Consider the following 26,426-nt stretch of genomic DNA (forward strand, 5'->3'; position numbering starts at 1 on the left):
GTGCCCAGTGGGTGAACACAGTAGTGCCCAGTGGGTGAACACAGTAGTGCCCAGTGGGTGAACACAGTAGTGTCCAGTGGGTGAACACAGTAGTGTCCAGTGGGTGAACACAGTAGTGTCCAGTGGGTGAACACAGTGGTGCCCAGTGGGTGAACACAGTGGTGCCCAGTGGGTGAACACAGTGGTGCCCAGTGGGTGAACCCAGTGGTGCCCAGTGGGTGAACACAGTAGTGTCTAGTGGGTGAACACATTAGTGTCCAGTGGGTGAATGCAGTAGTGTCCAGTGGGTGAACACAGTAGTGTCCGGTGGGAGAACACAGTAGTGTCCGGTGGGAGAACACAGTAGTGTCCGGTGGGAGAACACAGTGTTGCCCAGTGGGTGAACACAGTAGTGCTCAGTGATTGAACACAGTTACGCCCAGTGGGTGAACACAGTAGTGTTCAGTGGGTGAACACAGTAGTGTTCAGTGAGTGAACACAGTATTGTTCAGTGGGTGAACACAGTACTGTCCGGTGGGTGAACACAGTAGTGTTCGGTGGGTGAACACAGTAGTGTCCGGTGGGTAAACAAAGTAGTGTTCAGTGAGTGAACACAGGATTGTTCAGTGGTTGAACACATTAGTGTCCAGTGAGTGAACACATTTGTGTCCAGTGGGTGAACACATTAGTATCCAGTGGGTGAACACATTAGTGCTCAGTGGGTGAACACATTAGCGTCCAGTGGGTGAACACAGTAGTGTCCAGTGGGTGAACACAGTAGTGTCCAGTGGGTGAACACATTAGTATCCAGTGGGTGAACACAGTAGTGCTCAGTGGGTGAACACATTAGCGTCCAGTGGGTGAACACAGTAGTGTCCAGTGGGTGAACACAGTAGTGTCCAGTGGGTGAACACAGTAGTGTCCAGTGGGTGAACACAGTAGTGTCCAGTGGGTGAACACAGTAGTGTCCAGTGGGTGAACACAGTAGTGTCCAGTGGGTGAACACAGTTGTGTCCAGTGGGTGAACAGAGTAGTGTTCAGTGGGTGAACACAGTAATATTCAGTGGGTGAACACATTGTGTCCAGTGGGTGAACACAGTAGTGTCCAGTGGGTGAACACAGTAGTGTCCAGTGGGTGAACACAGTAGCGTTCAGTGGGTGAACACAGTAGTCTCCAGTGGGTGAACACAGTAGCGTTCAGTGGGTGAACACAGTAGTGTCCAGTGGGTGAACACAGTAGTGTCCGGTGGGTAAACAAAGTAGTGTTCAGTGAGTGAACACAGTATTGTTCAGTGGTTGAACACATTAGTGTCCAGTGAGTGAACACATTAGTGTCCAGTGGGTGAACACATTAGTGTCCAGTGGGTAAACACAGTAGTGTTCGGTGGGTGAACACAGTAGTGTCCGTTGGGTAAACAAAGTAGTGTTCAGTGGGTGAACACAGCAGTGTTCAGTGGGTGAACACAGCAGTGTTCAGTCGGTGAACACAGTAGTGCCCAGTGGGTGAAAACAGTAGTGCCCAGTGGGTGAACACAGTAGTGCCCAGTGGGTGAACACAGTAGTGCCCAGTGGGTGAACACAGTAGTGCCCAGTGGGTGAACACAGTAGTGCCCAGTGGGTGAACACAGTAGTGCTCAGTGGGTGAACACAGTAGTCTCCAGTGGGTGAACACAGTAGTCTCCAGTGGGTGAACACGGTAGTCTCCAGTGAGTGAACACAGTAGTGTCCAGTGGGTGAACACAGTAGTGTACAGTGGGTGAACACAGTAGTGTCCAGTGGGTGAACACAGTAGTGTCCAGTGGGTGAACACAGTAGTGTCCAGTGGGTGAACACAGTAGTGTCCAGTGGGTGAACACAGTAGTGTCCAGTGGGTGAACACAGTAGTGTCCAGTGGGTGAACACAGTAGTGTCCAGTGGGTGAACACAGTAGTGTCCAGTGGGTGAACACAGTAGGCTCCAGTGAGTGAACACAGTAGTGTTCAGTGGGTGAACACGGTAGTCTCCAGAGGGTGAACACAGTAGTCTCCAGAGGGTGAACACAGTAGTGTCCAGTGGGTGAACACAGTAGTGTCCAGTGGGTGAACACAGTAGTCTCCAGAGGGTGAACACAGTAGTCTCCAGTGGGTGAACACAGTAGTGTCCAGTGGGTGAACACAGTAGTGTCCAGTGGGTGAACACAGTAGTGTACAGTGGGTGAACACAGTAGTGTCCAGTGGGTGAACACAGTAGTGTCCAGTGGGTGAACACAGTAGTGTCCAGTGGGTGAACACAGTAGTGTCCAGTGGGTGAACACAGTAGTGTCCAGTGGGTGAACACAGTAGTGTCCAGTGGGTGAACACAGTAGTGTCCAGTGGGTGAACACAGTAGTGTCCAGTGGGTGAACACAGTAGTGTCCAGTGGGTGAACACAGTAGTGTCCAGTGGGTGAACACAGTAGTGTCCAGTGGGTGAACACAGTAGTGTCCAGTGGGTGAACACAGTAGTGTCCAGTGGGTGAACACAGTAGTGTCCAGTGGGTGAACACAGTAGTGTCCAGTGGGTGAACACAGTAGTGTTCAGTGGGTGAACACAGTAGTCTCCAGAGGGTGAACACAGTAGTCTCCAGAGGGTGAACACAGTAGTCTCCAGAGGGTGAACACAGTAGTGTCCAGTGGGTGAACACAGTAGTGTCCAGTGGGTGAACACAGTAGTGTCCAGTGAGTGAACACAGTAGTGTCCAGTGGGTGAACACAGTAGTGTTCAGTGGGTGAACACAGTAGTCTCCAGAGGGTGAACACAGTAGTCTCCAGTGGGTGAACACAGTAGTGTCCAGTGAGTGAACACAGTAGTGTTCAGTGGGTGAACACAGTAGTCTCCAGAGGGTGAACACAGTAGTCTCCAGTGGGTGAACACAGTAGTGTCCAGTGGGTGAACACAGTAGTGTTCAGTGGGTGAACACAGTAGTCTCCAGAGGGTGAACACAGTAGTCTCCAGTGGGTGAACACAGTAGTGTTCAGTGGGTGAACACAGTAGTGTTCAGTGGGTGAACACAGTAGTCTCCAGAGGGTGAACACAGTAGTCTCCAGTGGGTGAACACAGTAGTGTCCAGTGGGTGAACACAGTAGTGTTCAGTGGGTGAACACAGTAGTCTCCAGAGGGTGAACACAGTAGTCTCCAGTGGGTGAACACAGTAGTGTTCAGTGGGTGAACACAGTAGTGTTCAGTGGGTGAACACAGTAGTCTCCAGAGGGTGAACACAGTAGTGTCCAGTGGGTGAACACAGTAGTGTTCAGTGGATGAACGCTCACTGGGCACTAATGTGTTCACCCCTTGGGCACTAATGTTTCCCCCACATCCACTTGCAGTAATATCAACACCAAGCTCCCTATTGGTTATCAGACATGGTTTACACTGAATGACATCAAAGAGAGAAACCTTCACCGCTTTAATCTGACTTTGAAAACAACACAAATTTGCAAAACAAATTACATTTTTATACAGAAGAGGAAAAAATGGACAGACTCACGCTTCAAGGTTAGCTGATAGGAGTTAGTAGCTTCGCCCAGTGGGTTTTTTACTAGACATGTATAGGTGCCAGAATCTGTTTCTTGTGCGCGATCAATGACCAAAGTCTTGTTATTATCGATTAATTTGTATCTTTCATCAAGAGTGGATTTCCCTACTGCGAGCCACGTTGTAGATAGAACTTTCACTGGCACAAAGCAGGTCAGAGCAATAACAGTGTTTACCTCTGAGGAATTACTGGAGATTCTTGGAAATGCAATAGGACCTAGAGAGAGAGAGAACAGAACTGTTTAATATGACTGAAAGAATAGGTAGCACACACAGACCCTTCCACATGCACAGCCTGAATCTGAGGCTGAATCGGGGGGAATAATGAGATGCCTTGACCATATCCCAGGTAGTGAGTGGAAACCAGCGTCTCACTCCCAGAACACAAACCAGCGTCTCACTCCCAGAACACAAACCAGCGACTCACTCCCAGAACACAAACCAGCGATCTCACTCCCAGAACACAAACCAGCGACTCACTCCCAGAACACAAACCAGCGATCTCACTCCCAGAACACAAACCAGCGACTCACTCCCAGAACACAAACCAGCGTCTCACTCCCAGAACACAAACCAGCGACTCACTCCCAGAACACAAACCAGCGATCTCACTCCCAGAACACAAACCAGCGACTCACTCCCAGAACACAAACCAGCGATCTCACTCCCAGAACACAAACCAGCGACTCACTCCCAGAACACAAACCAGCGTCTCACTCCCAGAACACAAACCAGCGACTCACTCCCAGAACACAAACCAGCGACTCACTCCCAGAACACAAACCAGCGACTCACTCCCAGAACACAAACCAGCGTCTCACTCCCAGAACACAAACCAGCGATCTCACTCCCAGAACACAAACCAGCGATCTCACTCCCAGAACACAAACCAGCGGTCTCACTCCCAGGACACAAACCAGCGGTCTCACTCCCAGAACACAAACCAGCGTCTCACTCCCAGAACACAAACCAGCGATCTCACTCCCAGAACACAAACCAGCGATCTCACTCCCAGAACACAAACCAGCGATCTCACTCCCAGAACACAAACCAGCGATCTCACTCCCAGAACACAAACCAGCGATCTCACTCCCAGAACACAAACCAGCGACCTCACTCACAGAACACAAACCAGCGATCTCACTCCCAGAACACAAACCAGCGGTCTCACTCCCAGAACACAAACCAGCGATCTCACTCCCAGAACACAAACCAGCGTCTCACTCCCGGAACACAAACCAGCGACTCACTCCCAGAACACAAACCAGCGACTCACTCCCAGGACACAAACCAGCGGTCTCACTCCCAGAACACAAACCAGCGATCTCACTCCCAGAACACAAACCAGCGTCTCACTCCCAGAACACAAACCAGCGACTCACTCCCAGAACACAAACCAGCGACTCACTCCCAGGACACAAACCAGCGATCTCACTCCCAGAACACAAACCAGCGTCTCACTCCCAGAACACAAACCAGCGACTCACTCCCAGAACACAAACCAGCGACTCACTCCCAGAACACAAACCAGCGATCTCACTCCCAGAACACAAACCAGCGATCTCACTCCCAGAACACAAACCAGCGGTCTCACTCCCAGAACACAAACCAGCGATCTCACTCCCAGAACACAAACCAGTGTCTCACTTCCAGAACACAAACCAGCGATCTCACTCCCCGAACACAAACCAGCGATCTCACTCCCAGAACACAAACCAGCGATCTCAATCCCAGAACACAAACCAGTGATCTCACTCCCAGAACGCAAACCAGCGATCTCACTCCCAGAACACAAACCAGCGATCTCACTGCCAGAACACAAACCAGCGATCTCACTCCCAGTACACAAACCAGCCGTCTCACTCCCAGAACACAAACCAGCGATCTCAATCCCAGAACACAAACCAGTGATCTCACTCCAGAGAACACAAACCAGCGATCTCACTCCAGAGAACACAAACCAGCGATCTCACTCCCAGAACACAAACCAGCGATCTCACTGCCAGAACACAAACCAGCGATTAAAATCCCAGAACACAAACCAGTGATCTCACTCCCAGAACGCAAACCAGTGATCTCACTCCCAGAACACAAACCAGCGATCTCACTCCCTGAACACAAACCAGCGTCTCACTCCCAGAACACAAACCAGCGATCTCACTCCCAGAACACAAACCAGCGATCTCACTCCCAGAACACAATCCAGCGATCTCACTCCCAGAACACAAACCAGCGATCTCACTCCCAGAACACAAACCAGCGATCTCACTCCCAGAACACAAACCAGCGATCTCACTCCCAGAACACAAACCAGCGATCTCACTCCCAGAACACAAACCAGCGATCTCACTCCCAGAACACAAACCAGCGATCTCACTCCCAGAACACAAACCAGCGATCTCACTCCCAGAACACAAACCAGCGATCTCACTCCCAGAACACAAACCAGCGATCTCACTCCCAGAACACAAACCAGCGATCTCACTTCAGAGAACAGAAACCAGCGTCTCACTCCAGAACACAAACCAGCGTCTCACTCCCAGAACACAAACCAGCGACCTCACTCCCAGAACACAAACCAGCGATCTCACTCCCAGAACACAAACCAGCGGTCTCACTCCCAGAACACAAACCAGCGATCTCACTCCCAGAACACAAACCAGCGTCTCACTCCCAGAACACAAACCAGCGTCTCACTCCCAGAACACAAACCAGCGATCTCACTCCCAGAACACAAACCAGCGATCTCACACCCAGAACACAAACCAGCGATCTCACTCCCAGAACACAAACCAGCGATCTCACTCCCAGAACAGGGAAGGTGGGACCTCTACAGACAGGATGGTCTACATCTGAACCTGAGGGGCACAAATATCCTGGGGGGGAGATTTGTTAGTGCTCTTTGGGGGGGTTTAAACTAATGCAGCAGGGGCATGGGAACCTGGATTGTAGTTTTAGGGTAAGGGAGAATGAGAGTATAGAGGTCAGGAGCACAGATTTGACGTCGCAGGAGGGGGCCAGCGTTCAGGTAGGTGGTTTGAAGTGTGTCTACTTCAATGCCAGGAGTATACGAAACAAGGTAGGGGAACTGGCAGCGTGGGTTGGTACCTGGGACTTCGATGTTGTGGCCATTTCGGAGACATGGATAGAGCAGGGACAGGAATGGATGTTGCAGGTTCCGGGGTTTAGGTGTTTTAGTAAGCTCAGAGAAGGAGGCAAAAGACGGGGAGGTGTGGCGCTGCTAGTCAAGAGCAGTATTACGGTGGCGGAGAGGATGCTAGATGGGGACTCTTCTGCCGAGGTAGTATTGGCTGAAGTTAGAAACAGGAAAGGAGAGGTCACCCTGTTGGGAGTTTTTTATAGGCCTCCTAATAGTTCTAGGGATGTAGAGGAAAGGATGGCGAAGATGATTCTGGATATGAGCGAAAGTAACAGGGTAGTTATTATGGGAGACTTTAACTTTCCAAATATTGACTGGAAAATATATAGTTCGAGTACAATAGATGGGTCGTTTTTTGTACAGTGTGTGCAGGAGGGTTTCCTGAAACAATATGTTGACAGGCCAACAAGAGGCGAGGCCACGTTGGATTTGGTTTTGGGTAATGAACCAGGCCAGGTGTTGGATTTGGAGGTAGGAGAGCACTTTGGGGACAGTGACCACAATTCGGTGACGTTTACGTTAATGATGGAAAGGGATAAGTATACACCGCAGGGCAAGAGTTATAGCTGGGGGAAGGGCAATTATGATGCCATTAGACGTGACTTGGGGGGGATAAGGTGGAGAAGTAGGCTGCAAGTGTTGGGCACACTGGATAAGTGGGGCTTGTTCAAGGATCAGCTACTGCGTGTTCTTGATAAGTATGTACCGGTCAGACAGGGAGGAAGGCGTCGAGCGAGGGAACCGTGGTTTACCAGGGAAGTGGAATCTCTTGTTAAGAGGAAGAAGGAGGCCTATGTGAAGATGAAGTGTGAAGTTTCGGTTGGGGCGATGGATAGTTACAAGGTAGCGAGGAAGGATCTAAAGAGAGAGCTAAGACGAGCAAGGAGGGGACATGAGAAGTATTTGGCAGGAAGGATCAAGGAAAACCCAAAAGCTTTCTATAGGTATGTCAGGAATAAGCGAATGACTAGGGACAGAGTAGGACCAGTCAAGGACAGGGATGGGAAGTTGTGTGTAGAGTCTGAAGAGATAGGCGAGATACTAAATGAATATTTTTCGTCAGTATTCACTCAGGAAAAAGATAATGTTGTGGAGGAGAATGCTGAGCTCCAGGTAAATAGATTAGATGGCATTGAGGTAAGTAGGGAAGAGGTGTTGGCAATTCTGGACAGGCTGAAAATAGATAAGTCCCCGGGGCCTGATGGGATTTATCCTAGGATTCTCTGGGAGGCCAGGGAAGAGATTGCTGGACCATTGGCTTTGATTTTTATGTCATCATTGGATACAGGAATAGTGCCAGAGGACTGGAGGATAGCAAATGTGGTCCCTTTGTTCAAAAAGGGGAGCAGAGACAACCCCGGCAACTATAGACCGGTGAGCCTCACGTCTGTAGTGGGTAAAGTCTTGGAGGGCATTATAAGAGACAAGATTTATAATCATCTAGATAGGAATAATATGATCAGGGATAGTCAGCATGGCTTTGTGAAGGGTAGGTCATGCCTCACAAACCTTATCGAGTTCTTTGAGAAGGTGACTGAACAGGTAGACGAGGGTAGAGCAGTTGATGTGGTGTATATGGATTTCAGCAAAGCGTTTGATAAGGTTCCCCACGGTAGGCTATTGCAGAAAATACGGAGGCTGGGGATTGAGGGTGATTTAGAGATGTGGATCAGAAATTGGCTAGCTGAAAGAAGACAGAGGGTGGTGGTTGATGGGAAATGTTCAGAATGGAGTACAGTCACAAGTGGAGTACCACAAGGATCTGTTCTGGGGCCGTTGCTGTTTGTCATTTTTATCAATGACCTAGAGGAAGGCGCAGAAGGGTGGGTGAGTAAATTTGCAGACGATACTAAAGTCGGTGGTGTTGTCGATAGTGTGGAAGGATGTAGCAGGTTACAGAGGGATATAGATAAGCTGCAGAGCTGGGCTGAGAGGTGGCAAATGGAGTTTAATGTAGAGAAGTGTGAGGTGATTCACTTTGGAAGGAATAACAGGAATGCGGAATATTTGGCTAATGGTAAAGTTCTTGAAAGTGTGGCTGAGCAGAGGGATCTAGGTGTCCATGTACATAGATCCCTGAAAGTTGCCACCCAGGTTGATAGGGTTGTGAAGAAGGCCTATGGAGTGTTGGCCTTTATTGGTAGAGGGATTGAGTTCCGGAGTCGGGAGGTCATGTTGCAGCTGTACAGAACTCTGGTCCGGCCGCATTTGGAGTATTGCGTACAGTTCTGGTCACCGCATTATAGGAAGGACGTGGAGGCTTTGGAGCGGGTGCAGAGGAGATTTACCAGGATGTTGCCTGGTATGGAGGGAAAATCTTATGAGGAAAGGCTGACGGACTTGAGGTTGTTTTCGTTGGAGAGAAGAATGTTAAGAGGAGACTTAATAGAGGCATACAAAATGATCAGGGGGTTGGATAGGGTGGACAGTGAGAGCCTTCTCCCGCGGATGGATATGGCTGGCACGAGGGGACATAACTTTAAACTGAGGGGTAATAGATATAGGACAGAGGTCAGAGGTAGGTTCTTTACGCAAAGAGTAGTGAGGCCGTGGAATGCCCTACCTGCTACAGTAGTGAACTCGCCAACATTGAGGGCATTTAAAAGTTTATTGGATAAACATATGGATGATAATGGCATAGTGTAGGTTAGATGGCTTTTGTTTCGGTGCAACATCGTGGGCCGAAGGGCCTGTACTGCGCTGTATTGTTCTATGTTCTATGTTCTATGTTCTAACACAAACCAGCGATCTCACACCCAGAACACAAACCAGCGATCTCACTCCCAGGACACAAACCAGCGATCTCACTCCCAGAACACAAACCAGCGATCTCACTCCCAGAACACAAACCAGCGGTCTCACTCCCAGAACACAAACCAGCGATCTCACTCCCAGAACACAAACCAGCGATCTCACTCCCAGAACACAAACCAGCGATCTCACTCCCAGAACTCAAACCAGCGATCTCACTCCCAGAACACAAACCAGCGATCTCACTCCCAGAACACAAACCAGCGGTCTCACTCCCAGAACACAAACCAGCGATCTCACTCCCAGAACACAAACCAGCGATCTCACACCCAGAACACAAACCAACGTCTCACTCCCAGAACACAAACCAGCGTCTCACTCCCAGAACACAAACCAGCGTCTCATTCCCAGAACACAAACCAACGATCTCACTCCCAGAACACAAACCAGCGTCTCACTCCCAGAACACAAACCAGCGACCTCACTCCCAGAACACAAACCAGCGGTCTCACTCCCAGAACACAAACCAGCGACCTCACTCCCAGAACACAAAACAGCGATCTCACTCCAGGAACAGAAACCAGCGATCTCACTCCAGGAACAGAAACCAGCGATCTCACTCCCAGAACACAAACCAGCGTCTCACTCCCAGAACACAAACCAGCGACCTCACTCCCAGAACACAAACCAGCGGTCTCACTCCCAGAACACAAACCAGCGACCTCACTCCCAGAACACAAACCAGCGGTCTCACTCCCAGAACACAAAACAGCGTCTCACTCCCAGAACACAAACCAGCGATCTCACTGCAGAGAACACAAACCAGCGACCTCACTCCCAGAACACAAACCAGCGATCTCACTCCAGGAAACATAAACCAGCGATCTCACTCCCAGAACACAAACCAGCGATCTCACTCCCAGAACACAAACCAGCGATCTCACTCCAGGAACACAAACCAGCGATCTCACTCCAGAGAACACAAACCAGCGATCTCACTGCAGAGAACACAAACCAGTGATCTCACTCCAGAGAACACAAACCAGCGATCTCACTCCCAGAACACAAACCAGCGATCTCACTCCAGCGAACACAAACCAGCGACCTCACTCCAGAGAACACAAACCAGCGATCTCACTCCCAGAACACAAACCAGCGATCTCACTCCAGAGAACACAAACCAGCGATCTCACTCCCAGAACACTAACCAGCGATCTCACACCCAGAACACAAACCAGCGATCTCACTCCAGAGAACACAAACCAGCGATCTCACTCCCAGAACACTAACCAGCGATCTCACACCCAGAACACAAACCAGCGATCTCACTCCAGGAACAGAAACCAGCGATCTCACTGCAGAGAACACAAACCAGCGACCTCACTCCCAGAACACAAACCAGCGATCTAACTCCAGGAAACATAAACCAGCGATCTCACTCAAGAGAACACAAACCAGCGATCTCACTCCAGGAAACACAAACTAGCGATCTCACACCAGAGAAAAACAACCAGCGATCTCACTCCAGGAAACACAAACCAGCGATCTCACTCTAGAGAACACAAACCAGCGATCTCACTCAAGAGAACACAAACCAGCGATCTCACTCCAGGAAACACAAACTAGCGATCTCACACCAGAGAAAAACAACCAGCGATCTCACTCCAGGAAACACAAACCAGCGATCTCACTCTAGAGAACACAAACCAGCGATCACACTCGAGAGAACACAAACCAGCGATCTCACTCCAGAGAACACAAACCAGCGATCTCATTCCAGAGAACACAAACCAGCGATCTCACTCCAGAGAACACAAACCAGCGATCTCACTCCCAGAACACAAACCAGCGTCTCACTCCCAGAACACAAACCAGCGATCTCACTCCCAGAACACAAACCAGCGTCTCACTCCCAGAACACAAACCAGCGTCTCACTCCCAGAACTCAAACCAGCGTCTCACTCCCAGAACACAAACCAGCGATCTCACTCCCAGAACACAAACCAGCGATCTCACTCCCAGAACACAAACCAGCGATCTCACACCAGAGAACACAAACCAGCATTCTCACTCCAGATAACACAAACCAGCGATCTCACTCCAGGGAACACAAACCAGCGATATCACTCCAGAGAACACAAACAAGCCATCTCACTCCAGTGAACACAAACCAGCATTCTCACTCCCAGAACACAAACCAGCGATCTCACTCCAGGGAACACAAACCAGCGATATCACTCCAAAGAACACAAACCAGCCATCTCACTCCAGTAAACACAAACCAGCGATCTCACTCCAGAGAACACAAACCAGCATTCTCACTCCAGATAACACAAACCAGCGATCTCACTCCAGGGAACACAAACCAGCGATCTCACTCCAGGGATCACAAACCAGCGATCTCACTCCAGGGATCACAAACCAGCGATCTCACTCCAGGGAACACAAACCAGCGATCTCACTCCAGGGAACACAAACCAGCGATCTCACTTCAGAGAACACAAACCAGCGATCTCACTCCAGCGAACACAAACCAGCGATCTCACTCCAGAGAACACAACCCAGCGATCTCACTCCAGAGAACACAAACCAATGATCTCACTCCAGAGAACACAAACCAGCGATCTCACTCCAGAGAACACAAACTAGCGATCTCACTCCAGGGAACAGAAACCAGCGATCTCACTCCAGAGAACGCAAACCAGCGATCTCACTCCCAGAACACAAACCAGCGATCTAACTCCAGAGAACACAAACCAGCGATCTCACACCCAGAACACAAACCAGCGATCTCACTCCAGGGAACACAAACCAGCGATCTCACACCAGAGAACACGAGCCAGCAATCTCACTCCAGAGAACATAAACCAGCAATCTCACTCCAGGGAACACAAACCAGCGATCTCACTCCCAGAACACAAACCAGCGGCCTCACTCCCAGAACACAAACCAGCGATCTCACTCCACAGAACGCAAACCTGCGATCGCACTCTGGGAACACAAACCAGCGATCTCACTCCAGAGAACACAAACCAGCGATCTCACTCCAGGAAACACAAACCAGCGATCTCACTCCAGAGAACACAAACCAGCGATCTCACTCCAGGAAACACAAACTAGCGATCTCACACCAGAGAAAACAAACCAGCGATCTCACTCCAGGAAACACAAACCAGCAATCTCACTCCAGGGAACACAAACCAGCGATCTCACTCCCAGAACACAAACCAGCGGCCTCACTCCCAGAACACAAACCAGCGATCTCACTCCACAGAACGAAACCTGCGATCGCACTCTGGGAACACAAACCAGCGATCTCACTCCAGAGAACACAAACCAGCGATCTCACTCCAGGAAACACAAACTAGCGATCTCACACCAGAGAAAACAAACCAGCGATCTCACTCCAGGAAACACAAACTAGCGATCTCACACCAGAGAACACAAACCAGCGATCTCACTCCACGAAACACAAACTAGCGATCTCACACCAGAGAACACAAACCAGCGATCTCACTCCAGAGAACACAAACCAGCGATCTCACACCCAGAACACAAACCAGCCATCTCACTCCAGGGAACACAAACCAGCGATCTCACACCAGAGAACACGAGCCAGCAATCTCACTCCAGAGAACACAAACCAGCGATCTCACTCCAGGGAACACAAACCAGCGATCTCACTCCCAGAACACAAACCAGCGGCCTCACTCCCAGAACACAAACCAGCGATCTCACTCCAGGGAACACAAACCAGCGATCTCACTCCAGGAAACACAAACTAGCGATCTCACACCAGAGAAAACAAACCAGCGATCTCACTCCAGGAAACACAAACTAGCGATCTCACACCAGAGAACACAAACCAGCGATCTCACTCCAGGAAACACAAACCAGCGATCTCACTCCAGGAAACACAAACCAGCGATCCCACTCCCAGAACATAAACCAGCGATCTCACTCCCAGAACACAAATCAGCGATCTCACTCCAGAGAACACAAACCAGCGATCTCACTCCCAGAACACAAACCAGTGAGCTCACTCCAGGGAACACAAACCAGCAATCTCACTCCAGGAAACACAAACCAGGGATCCCATTCCAGGGGTTCAGAAAGATGGTCCATGTTGAAAATGGACAGAATGAGGATCATGGCGAATGCTCATATTTGGGGCAGAAATTGGAAGTCTGAAATTGCCGACGCCATCTTGGACAAGAAGGAAGCTAAACCCTGGCTTTCACGGTCTTGAACCTCTAGGGGAGACACACATCTGACCTAGTGGAGGTTCCCAGCTCCCTCCCCACTCAGTGCACTGGCTTCCACTGACCCAGTCATGTCGAGTGTATGCCTCACGAGGGCTGGGTGCCGCTGTGGCACAGGGCAGCTGTCACCCTGTCGGGGATAATGCTAATACTCGGCACATCCCGACGGCACAGCTTCCATCTTCAGCAACGCCCTCTATCTGAGCTTTAACAAAGTAAATATTCAAATAACTTCTGATAAAAGGTCATGCAATTGAGAGGTGAACTTTGTTAATGACCACATCAAACAGGCGGAAAGTGAAGACGGGAAGAATTTGACTGTAATTCAGAATGGTGCCTCAGACCACCTTCTATTCCTTTCTCCATCTCTGAGGCTGTATAAGATTAATATAATTTACAGTGCAGGAGGCCATTCGGCCCATTGAGTCTGCACTGGCTCTTGGAAAGAGCACCCCACCCAAGCCCACACCTACACCCGATCCCCATAACCCAGTAACCCCACCCAACACTAAGGACAATTTTGGACACTAAGGGCAATTTATCATGGCCAATCCACCTAACCTGCACATCTTTGGACTGTGGGAGGAAACCGGAGCACCCGGAGGAAACCCACGCACACACGGGGAGGACGTGCAGACTCCGCATAGACAGTGACCCAAGCCGGGAATCGAACCCGGGACCCTGGTGCTGTGAAGCAATTGTGCTAACCACTACACTACCGTGCTGCCCATAAGGCTCTGGTCAGACCCTATTTGGAGTATTGTGAGTGGTTTTGGACCCCGTATCTAAGGAAGGATTTGCTGGCCTTGGAAAGGGTCCAGAGGGAAGTTCACAAGAATGATCCCTGGAATGAAGAGCTTGTCGTATGAGGAACGGTTGAGGACTCTGGGTCTGTGCTCGTTGGAGTTTAGAAAGATGAGGGGGGATCTTATTGAAACTTACAGGATACTGCGGGGCCTGGATAGAGTGGACGTGGAGAGGATGTTTCCACTTGTAGGAAAAACTAGAATCAGAGGACACCATCTCAGACTAAAGGGACGATCCTTTAAAACAGAGATGAGGAGGAATTTCTTCAGCCAGAGGGGGGGTGAATCTGTGGAACTCTTTGCCGCAGAAGGCTGTGGAGGCCAAATCACAGAGTGTCTTTAAGACAGAGATAGATAGGTTCTTGATTAATAAGGAGATCAGGGGTTATGGGGAGAAGGCAGGAGAATGGGGATGAGAAAATATCAGCCATGATTGAATGGCGGAGCAGACTCGATGGGCCGAGTGGCCTAATTCTGCTCCTATGTCTTATGTTCTAATGGTCTAATAGCGTGTATTTACAGCATCCAGCCACTAGAAGGAGTAAGAGCACATCTCACGTGCCACACGGTGATCCAAATGATTTTGGAGTGAGTGAGGGAGGGAGGGTGTATTCTAGTTATTTGATCTAATACTTAGATTTTTCGGCATACTTAAGAATTCACAATTTATAGCGTGGTGCAAATAAATTGACTTTGATTTAGTACAAAGTCTGCATCTTCTTTGGAGCAGCACTACAACATAATAATATTAATTTAAACAAACGAAGAACACCACATGGTACCAGGATGTGGATGTCAGAAAGAAAGTTGTATTTAGATCTAGCAATTCAACAGAAAACTTCGAAGAAAGAAAACATTGTGCGAAAATCGAAAAATCAAAGACCGACTGAGGAGAAAATAGCGTACCTTGTGGCAGATAAATGATGGAAAGTTTGAAGATTCCGCAATACCTGCACGCATCGGGTAACATAGATGCAAACTGGCGTGTTTTTAGACAGCAGTTCACAATATATGTACAGGCTCTTGGCTTGCAAGATACCTCGGACGAAAGAAAAGTTGCACTTTTTTTTTAACCGTGCCGGGTCCCAGGCAATTGAATTAACTCTTTTCAATTTGACACGAAGGAGGACAAAAATTGCTGTAAGAAGGTAATAGAGCAATTTGATCATCATTGTAACCCTCAGACTAACAAGACCTTCGAAAGTTATATTTTTAGAATGCGTGTGCAGAAAATGGGCCAAACAATAGATAGCTTTGTCACGGACCTGAAGTTAAAAGCGCAGACCTGCAACTTCACAGAGCTACATGATTCCTTAGTCAGGCACCAGATCATGTATGGCCTCCAGAGCGATAAACTTTGTGAGCGTCTGTTAAAAGAATCTGAATTAAAGCTCGCTGATGCAATTTAAATATGTAAAGTAAGCGATTTGATTGGGTTTATTGTCACATGTACTGAAGTACAGTGAAAAGTATTTTTCTGCGGCCAAGGGAACGTACACAGTATGTACATAGTAGACAAAAAAAAATAATCGACAGAGAACATTGACAAATGGTACATGGACAAACAGTGATTGGTTACAGTGCGGAACAAGGGGTCAAACAAAGCAAAATACATGAGCAAGAGCAGCATAGGGCGTCGTAAATAGTGTTCTTACAGGGAACAGATCAGTCCGAGGGGGAGTCGTTGAGGAGTCTGGTAGCTGTGGGGAAGAAGCTGTTCCTGTGTCTGGATGTGCGAGTCTTCAGATTTCTGTACCTTCTGCCTGATGGGAGGGTCTGGAAGAAGGCAATGCCTGGGTGGGAGGGGTCTCTGACAATGCTGTCTGCCTTCCTGAGGCAGCAGGAGGTGTAGACAGAATCAATGTGAGGGGGGCAAGCTTGTGTGATGCATTGTGCTGAGTTCACCACACTCTGCAGTTTCTTGCGATCTTGGGCCGAGCATTGGCCATACCAGGCTGTGGTGCAGCCGGATAGGATGCTCTCTATCGCACATCTGTAGAGGTTTGTGCTTTGTGCAGAAGTAGCTTTGAAAAAAATAACAGAGATTCATCTTCATGAAAATGACGCAGAGACAGCAGCCTCCAGTGATGACATTAATGCCGTGTCGCAGGTCAACCAAAAACGTGGTCCGAGCGGCCATTTTAGAAAAACTGTTGAAGCCACCATTTTGTGTAAGAGGTGTGGAAGGACTCCCTCTCTACCATCCTGCGTATGGAAAAATATGTGCCAAATGTGGCCAAAAGAACCATTTTGCACAACAATGCATGTCCAGTAAGATGCAACAAGCGACAAAGATTAATGAAATCCATAAAATGCAGAAGACAAAAAATACATCAGATACAATACAGATATATTAACTGAAAACAAGAAATATGTTAATGAAAATCTGGCTATAAGACTAGATGATACATTTTGTGTGGGTGTCGTCCAGCCAATGAAGAATCGAAAATAGAGAAAACTCTCAAAGTATTCTCAATAGTCAAAAATACGGATGATTGGACAATTCCAATAATAATCAACAAAACTCTAATTGATATGAAACTAGATACTGGGGCCAGAACCAATCAAATAAATCAAGACGATGTAAAAAAAAGTTAAACCAATAATAGAAGACTGCGACTATATTTTAAAAGACTTCAGAACCTGCAAACTGCAGATCGAACTTAAGCGCCAAAGATTTTTCATCAAGTTTGCAATTGCACAGGCAATTTAAACGTCTTTATTAGGTGCTGAAGCATGTGAGAAATTACAGCTAGTGTAACTGGCTAGTCTTCCACAGACAGGGATCAGAAAAGAAGATTCCACTGAGCGGATGATGGAACGAGAGAGTGAAACAAGGCACAATTTTCATGTCGGAAGTCAACAAGCACAAGAGAATTTTTCAAGGAAAGCCAGTGAGAGGTTTCACCGGAAAACCAGAGAAAGCTGACAGTGATTTCACTGGGAGAACATTGGAAGCAAGGCAGATATATGAATGATCATGTAGAATAGTGTGTAATTACAGCATCCAGCCTGTAGATGTAGTAAGAGCACTTCTCACAATCCACATGGTGGTCCACGTGATCTTGGAGTGAGTGAGTAGGGAGGGTTGGAGACACTTGTGTTTTTCGGTAGTTCTGTGTATTCTAGTTATTTGATTTAATACTTAGATTTTTCGGCAAACGTAAGAATTCATGATTTATAGTGTGGTGCAAATCACACTGTAATCAAATTGACTTTGATTTAGTACAAAGCCTGCATGTTCTTCGTAGCAACATTACAACCTTAATAATATTAATTTAAACAAACAAAGAATATCACAGGAAGTACCTTCCAAACCCACGACCACCACCATCTAGAAGGACAAGAGCAGCAGATACCTGGGATCACCCCCCCCCCCCCACCCCCCACCTGGATGCTCCCCTCCAAGCGCCTCACCACCCTGACTGGGAAATATAATCGGCCGCTCCTTCACTGCCACTGGGTCAAAATCCTGGAACTCCCTCCCTAACAGCACGGTGGGTGGACCTACACCACATGGACTGCAGCGGTCCATGAATGAAACTCACCAACATGTTCTTAAATGCAACAAAGGATGGGAAGTAAAATGATGACCAATCGTGTACTATCCATGCCGAGAGAAATGGTCTATGTGCAAGTTGGATTCATGGCCTTGTGCTCGCACTGTCTAAGACAGACTGAGACTATACCATGCCCTGGACCCACGTGGCACCTTCACCAAAATTGCGGACACACGCTGAATTAACCGGGGACAAATTGCATCTGCCTCAGTCCTATCCTGTCTATCCGCAGTGGACCTTTCCAGCAAAGTCCAGGATGACCGGGCTCAGCTGGGTGCAGAAACACCGTGTGGTGGTCTGTATTAGGGGTAATACGGTACACCATGAATGCCGAGGAGCTATTGGAGGACAGATGCTGGGTCCCGATTGGATCTGCCGCCTACTGGGCTCCACCCAGATAGGCGGGGTATAAGAACCCGGTTTACTCCCCGCAGCTGCATTCTGTGACTGAGCTGCTGGGGAACGAGTCTGAACAAGTCTGCTCAATAAAGCCTCGATAGAAGTTCTCTCCGTCTCGCCTCGTGTGTGATCGATGGTGCCACACAACGCATCAGAAATGCAGTTGCCACGACCACCGTCGTACCGTGTGGCGTAGTCTGGTAACTAAACAGAAAGCACGGCAGTCGAGTCTCCCAGAACCCGCAGGCCTGATTCCTCATTCCCTACTTGAATGGGCGGGCCGCCTGCTCGGCCAAGTCGTTGGAGGCCGGGTGGTAAAGGTGGTGCGCACATGGCAGCCACGAATGAGCCAAACTCAGCACTTGTCAAAGCTGCTCCTTTATCAGAGACGAGTAAATATCTGGCGCGATCACTCGACGGTGGCACTTCCGGTGGTCGCCTGCATCTGATGGACCTCCAGCCACTTGGAGTGGGCGTCTACAATGATGAAGAACATGGCTCTCTGGGAGGGGGTTTGCAAACTCAATGCGGAGGCGGGAACAAGGACGACTTGGTCATGTCCCCGGGTGGAGGGGCATCGCCGGGGAGCTCATGGAACACGCAGGGAAAATTTGCCAAACCCCTTCTGCTTCATGTAGGTACATGCGGAAAGCTCACTGCCAATCCAAACACAGGGGCCGCAATCAGTCACAGCCCAGCAAACCTCAGCCTGCTGCCATATACCACCACCAGTGGCAGGCTTGCCAACTGCTCCCGTGCGTGGCAGGGACCACCGACGGGCCCTCAATCACCAAAGGTTCCCCCGTCTACCTGCCCAACAGGGCGCTGGTATCCCACAAGGCCAACGTCTGGAAGCTTGTCAGAAGTGTTCCCAGCCTCAAACAGTTACACTTTCCTAATGTGGGGCATCTCTGAGGGCAGCTTGGAGTCCGCCGGAGGCCGGTCTGGTTTTGCAGCACTCGATGCCGACGGCACCTCCACTTTACCCTCATCGCCAGTGCAGTATCCACGCCGAGAGAATACGCATAAAATGGTCAGTAGGATGCAGACGATACTCTTTGTTAACTATACACAAAATGTCTCTCTAATGGACCTGTGCACAGGTCGGGGTTTTTCTACTGTGAGGGACCCCTTCGTTAAACGGAAAACCCCACCCCATTACCGGGAAGTTCATATTCTGTGACAGTCACGGGGAACCGAATGGTCCATGAGGTGATATGCCAGGAAGCAATATTGTGGATAGCTGGTGGTGCGACCTCCAACCAGCAGGTGGTGGTACTGACTCACCATGTGGTCTCCAGACAGGGGTCATGTGACAAGGCGCTCAGATATAAGTGCGGGCACATCCGGTGACACAGATGGTACAAGTGGACAGTCGTACTAGGGGGAGTTCCAGAGGAGTACAAAGAAACTCCATGATAACTTGCTCTCTAACAGATGCACGTGTGATTCAATAAAGATCCTGGTTTGGATAAGTCACGAGTGTTTGGTAGATTCTTGCTAGACATCGAACACCGAAAACCCCGTGGCCCACAAGGGGGTTACAACACATCCACTTCCCATTAATGAATAAGAAACATGAGACTCAGTGTCAGTAACAACATGGGCTGCAAAGTATTGAATTATTTTATATTTCTGGTGTGTAAATTGTGGGAAGCCAGCCAACAGTGCATTTGGATCGTCGAGTCTGGAGTTAACAAGGGCATGGAGGAGGAATTTAGCTGATGAGCTGAGGAAAGATAGAGTCAGGTGATCTCACGGAAGTAGAAATGGTGATGGTGCTCCGTTGTGGTTGGTGGTTTATCTCAGAGTTGGTTTGTAAAGCGATGGTTCAGCGTCAGACAGTGGTCAGGAAGAGGAACACATGTCACCAAGAGGTTCGCACTCTGAGTCAGAGGTCGTGGGTTCAAGCCCCACTCCAGACTTTGGGCAGCTAACCTCAACTGAGATTACAGAGCTGACAGTAAGGACATGTCAGGGGAGATGGATAGAGTGGGTGATAATAAGCTCATGTTGGGGACAAAGACAATGGTTTCAGACTCCCCAATATATAATTGGAGGAAATTCCGGCTCACCCGGCACTGGATTTCTGGATAAGGAATCTGACAATTTAGAGAGCTTGGAGGGGTGGAGAGATTTGGTGGTTCTGGTGTTTACAAAGACAGGTTAAGGACCCGTTTCAGTTAGGATTATACCCCTGGGTGTTGTAAACTACTTCAGCACAGGAGACATAAAGGGCGGGGGGGAGATCGTACCCATTTTATTCAACAAATATAATCAAATAAGCAGTTTTACTGAACTTACTGAATACATCAAGTACTTCATGTACTAAGGTGGTGTTGTGGTCACGGTCAATTAGTTTGTAGACCCCGCTATCTGCTTCCTGTACATCAAGTAGCACAAAGGTATGTAAGCTTGAATAAAAGAGAATGCGGTTCTGATACATAGGGTTTACTTCGGTCCTGCTTTTGGGGCTCATCACAAATTCTATAATATCTGAACTTCGATGGTTAAAGAACATCCAGGTGGACAAGCGTGCTTTGAGACTGTTTTTTGGTGCAGTGAACTTAACATTGTTTCCTGCAGCAGCCACTACCTTGATCGGATCTGAAATAGAAGGAAAGTACATTATTCAGAAGCATTGCGGACACAAGAACAGACAGGATTACTCTCCCACAATCATTACTAAACACCAGTTGCGATTGGGCCAATACGGATTCTTACCCTGTCCCCATCACTGTTTACACTAGATAAACACTTGTTCTGACAGAACCACACATAGTTTGGCAACGCATGGCCATTGCTGCTCGGAGATTCCAGAATGAGCTCAGCTCCAACAACACTCAGGAAGCTGCACACCATCCCGGACAAAGCAGCCCCGCTTGATTGGCGTCCCTTCCACAAACATTCACTCCCTCCCCTCCGATGGACAGTGTCAGCCGTGTGCACCATCGACAAGGTTCACCGCAGGAACTCACCGAGGTTCCTCAGGCAGCACCTTCCAGACCCACGGCCACCACCATCTAGAAGGACAAGTAAGATAAAGTTGCCAGACACATGGGGACACAAGGATCTTGAATTTCCCCTCCAGGTCACTCAAAGAGGGATGCAGACAGGTTAAGTGTGTGTGCAAAAATTTGACAGATGGAATATAATGTAGGAAAATATGAAGTTAGATAGTTTGGTTGAAAAAGAAAAGAGCTGAATATTATTTAAATGGTGAAAAATGTCTGAAAATTGCAGAGAGATTGGAGGGGTTCTCGTACATCAATCACAAAACGTTAGCGCAGGTTCAGCAGGTCAGCGGGAAGCAAATGGAACGTTGGTCGTTATTTCAAAGGGAGTGGAGAATAAAAATAGGGAAGTCCTGATAAAATGATATGAAGCACTAGTTAGACCACAGCTGGAAGACTGTGAACTGTATTGGTGCCCTTATCTAAGGAAAGATGAGGGCAGCACGGTGGCACAGTGGTTAGCACAGCTGCCTCACGGCGCCGAGGTCCCGGGTTCGAATCCCGGCTCTGGGTCACTGTCCGTGTGGAGTTTGCACATTCTCCCCGTGTCTGCGTGGGTTTCGCCCCCACAACCCAAAGATGTGCAGGGCAGGTGTATTGGCCGCACTAAATTGGAGAAAAAATAATTCGGTACACTCAGTTTATTTTTAAAAATGTAAGGAAAGACGTGCTGGCATTGGAGGCAGTGCAGAAAAGGTTCACTAGGTTAATCCTGGGAATGGAGGGAGGTTCTTATGAGGAGAGGTTGAGTAGGTTGGGTCTGTGCTCTAGAAGAATGAGAGGGGACCTTAGAGACATAAATTATTCACAGGAGAGTTGACAGGGTCGGTGCTGAGGGGATGGTTCCTTGTGGGACAGTCTCGGACCAGGGGGAATAATCTCAGAGTAAGGGGTCACGGAAAATCAGAGCAGGAATTGGCCATTCGTCCCTTTGAGCCTGCTCCTATTCATTAAGATCATGGCTAGTCATCCAACACTGTAGCCTGTTCCTGACTTTCCCCCACATTCTTCCATTCCGAGAGCTAGTTTGTGATACAGACAAAAGCCGACAGAATGGGTTCCATTGCTGAGATATTTTATCACACTTTGCTTGGGGTATTTTTAAGTTTCAGTTGATCTTTGGTTTAGTTTGGGCAGTGCCTCTATCAGGAGCGGCCCCTGTTCATCTGTCCCTTAATTCATTAACTTTTGTTTAATTGGTTGGACTTCAAAAGAGCTCAAGTGGCTTCTCAAGGATACATATGGCATGTCTCAGGCGATGATTTTATTGCATCTCATTTCAATCACAGTTTGCCTGACCTTTAGAAGTGTCAGCACCACAGAGGCAGCAGCGAACAACCACTCGTTCGAGATCTGGGCTTCAGTACTGAGGATATCCTCGCGATCAGAGGGCGAGTGTGTGGATCAGGAGAGGGACCTGAGCAGGGTCTCCCTAATGTTCCTGGCTGGGGCCTGGGGTTTAGGGGCTCCTAATGTGGCTGGGGGCAAGTGTGCAGAGCGCGTTTCTTCAACGCACCTGGCTGGCTGGTGTTATAGGTTTTAGTTACCGTTGTATGAAGAGTCAAAACTCCTGTTCCTTTTCACCAAATGCCATTTATTTCACTTCCACAGCCTCTGCACAAAACTCTCAACAACACCCCACCCGACACAAGGGCCACCTGAAGTCCCTTTACATATCAGTGTCAATCATTGGATACTTAACATAAATGAGACAACTAATTGCAATGTCTCTTAATGCATTACTTAACTCTTAACCCATTACTTAACAGTCTCCCCTTCCTTGGAGAAAAAAATAATTAGGTGAAAACAAAATTTCAAGAAACTCAGAAACACACATACAATTTCCCCCTCCTGTTTTTTTCCAAATTTTTTTTTTTGGGGGAAGAAAAAAAAGTCAGAAACAGGCGGCCTTCATTAACAATATCCAAAAGTTACATTTCTGTCAATATCTGAGATATATAAAAGGCCATATCCACCGCCTCGACAAAACTTAACGTCTCAGCAGCCAAAGTGCTTTCGACCACTTTCCTTGTTTCTCACACAAGAGGACAACATTTACCATTGTTCCCCAAAGGAAAATTATAAAACCTCCTGTGCTTGATTTGCGTAGGACGCATCACTATAAACTATGAGTTTCAAGTGCCTAAGGTCACCTAAAACCAGGAACCTCAAAACACACTCCTGCATTTTTAGTTTGGCCAACGCTTTATTTGCTCTTATTATGTCTTCCACTTTGGCATCATTCATTTTTGTACTCAACTCTGAGATATCAAAACTCACGTCCGGTCTCGTCTGTCTACATAACCAGTTCAGTTGCCCAATTAAACTTTGCAGTTGCTCTTTTTCCATCTTTGAAACCATTGCGTCTTTTTGTGAAACTCGGCCACGACTAATTGCTATTGGGCTGATGCTTTCCAAATAAGATTGCTGACGTAAAGTTGCCCCTAACTTAGTCTGTCCAATTTCCAGTCCAATATATTTAAATGCACCGGAAGCCTGACTTCTTTCCTCAAACCAGAGATTACAAAAGCTTCAAAATCACTAGCCCCACCCTACAAAAATTATTTGACATGTATCATAAAGATGCCAGAAAGGTTTCCTTTATAGTGCCAGTAAAACATTGCAGGATCTGCTTTCAACTGGTAACAGCCTAACCTTAACAAAACTGACCTTACCGAAAAATACCAGACTCTAGATGCATCATTTAATCCATATACACACTTGTTCAACTTCCAGAGTACCCCGTCTGTGTTAGCTCCTTCTTTAGGAGAACAGAGAAAAATGTCTCTCTGGAGCTGATGCCCCTGCAAAAAGGCAGCTTTTATATCTATAGATTTGCATTCCCATGCCTTTGTGGCTAAAAGAAGATCTTTAAAATAACCTTTCCTGCTGTAGGTGAATCTACCCTCAAATCCGGATCTTCTAAGTTTTCTTCAAATCCCCTTGCCACAAGCCTGGCCTTTGCCTTATAAGTTCCATCCGGAAGAACCTTTTCCGTGCAAATCCATCTGTGGGACAGAGCTCTTTGTCCCCTATCCGGTACTTCGGTGTATACCCCAAATTCACTCCAACTATGCAGTTCTTGCTGTTTAGCATCTTTGATAACTTTTCATATAATTTATTGGAAGCCACCAAAATCTCACGTGCATGTGGGCTTCTACTATTAGTATTCGTAGTCTTACTCATGTTCCGAGATCTTGATAAACTACGTCCCCTCTCCTGCCTGGTATCTCGTTCTGTACTGCTACTGCTTGATCTTTCCTATCTGCTGTGGGATGTCCTTTCAATAGTTCTCGACCTTTTCCTGCGGACCTGTTCACTAACCGATGTACTATCTGAACTGGCACTGCGTTCCTGTGACCTCCATTTTTGAACTTTGTGTTCCCAATCCAGTGTCTTAACTCCCTCCCCTGAATGCTGTACATTCAACCAATGTTTATACTTTCCAGTGGCCTTCCCTGCTCTAACAACAATTGCATCCTCCCATTGACTAGACCCTTCAGGCAAGTATGTCACCTTTGTACCAACTTTTGGTAGTTGTCCTATCGGAAAAATGGCCTTACCCCAGATCTCAAGGTCCACAGCCACAATGTCGTTAAAATCCCTGGCCAAAGGTAGGGTTACTATCGGTCATGCTGGTGTCCTTCTGCACTTCCTACAAACTTCACAGCGGTTACTAACCTGTTCTATCAGTTTAGTATAGTCTTCATCCCTTACCCCTGCATCCTTTAATACATTTTTCAGCCTCCGAGGAGACGGATGTGCAAATTGCCTATGCAGTTTTAATACAACAAGCTTTTTATCAGCAAAAGTCCCATTTTCAACTGCCATTAACACATCCTTAACCACTCTACTTGAAATATTATTTGTCAGTAATGGAATACAATAGTGTCCCGACTGTGTAAATTGTAAGTCCACCGTCTTTCCAAAAACTGTTGCCTGATCCTGTTCCATATCCAGTTTCATGTGTGCTTTCTTCATCGACGGTCTGCTCAGAAGCAAAGGTATCTCACTTGATACAACATCCGTGCTAATGAAATGATTCACTCGTGCAATATTGCAAGGGATCACCACTCTTTTCAGCGACTTCAGAGTATTATCATCCCCAAACCTGAAACATTTTAACCAGTCAATTCCACACCCAGTAGATGTGCAGCCATTGTCCAATACAGCACAGTTGAAGGATTCTGCAACCAACACCCTCATTACCGGCGTAAAACTGCTTGTTCATAGGACAATGTCTTTTCTCTGAACACTATCTTTTTCCTCTTCTGACTCTTCCGTGACATGTGTCGCTTCAAACACTCTATCATAACATTTTGGACAGTTGAAGACATAATGGTATTGAGAGTCACATCGAAAACATCGATTTATCATGCCCCGTGCATTTAGAACATAGAACATAGAAAATACAGCACAGAACAGGCCCTTCGGCCCACGATGTTGTGCCGAACCTTTGTCCTAGATTAATCATAGATTATCATTGAATTTACAGTGCAGAAGGAGGCCATTCGGCCCTTTGAGTCTGCACCGGCTCTTGGAAAGAGCACCCTACCCAAACTCAACACCTCCACCCAACACCAAGGGCAATTTGGACATTAAGGGCAATTTATCATTGGCCAATTCACCTAACCCGCACATCTTTGGACTGTGGGAGGAAACCGGAGCACCCGGAGGAAACCCACGCACACACGGGGAGAATGTGCAGACTCCGCACAGACAGAGACCCAAGCCGGAATCGAACCTGGGACCCTGGAGCTGTGAAGCAATTGTGCTATCCACAATGCTACCGTGCTGCCCTTGAGAACAAATAAATCTACACTATCATTTTACTGTAATCCATGTACCTATCCAATAGCTGCTTGAAGGTCCCTAATGTTTCCGACTCAACTACTTCCACAGGCAGTGCATTCCATGCCCCCACTCCTCTCTGGGTAAAGAACC

General features: G+C 48.0%; 1 protein-coding gene across 1 annotated transcript in view; it reads right to left on the reverse strand.

The window, feature by feature from the left end:
* Window positions 1-26,426, reverse strand: part of LOC140405785 (cell adhesion molecule CEACAM3-like) — a 252,322-nt gene that overhangs the window by 212,267 nt on the left and 13,629 nt on the right. The window contains exons 2-3 of the mRNA XM_072494217.1: window positions 20,773-21,075; window positions 3,484-3,747 (exon numbers count right to left, since the gene is read on the reverse strand). Of these exons, the coding sequence (XP_072350318.1) occupies window positions 3,484-3,747; window positions 20,773-21,075 (567 nt within the window). The remainder of the gene's footprint in view (window positions 1-3,483; window positions 3,748-20,772; window positions 21,076-26,426) is intronic.

The sequence above is a fragment of the Scyliorhinus torazame genome, unplaced genomic scaffold, assembly GCF_047496885.1.
Source record: "Scyliorhinus torazame isolate Kashiwa2021f unplaced genomic scaffold, sScyTor2.1 scaffold_233, whole genome shotgun sequence".
NCBI lineage: Eukaryota > Metazoa > Chordata > Chondrichthyes > Carcharhiniformes > Scyliorhinidae > Scyliorhinus > Scyliorhinus torazame.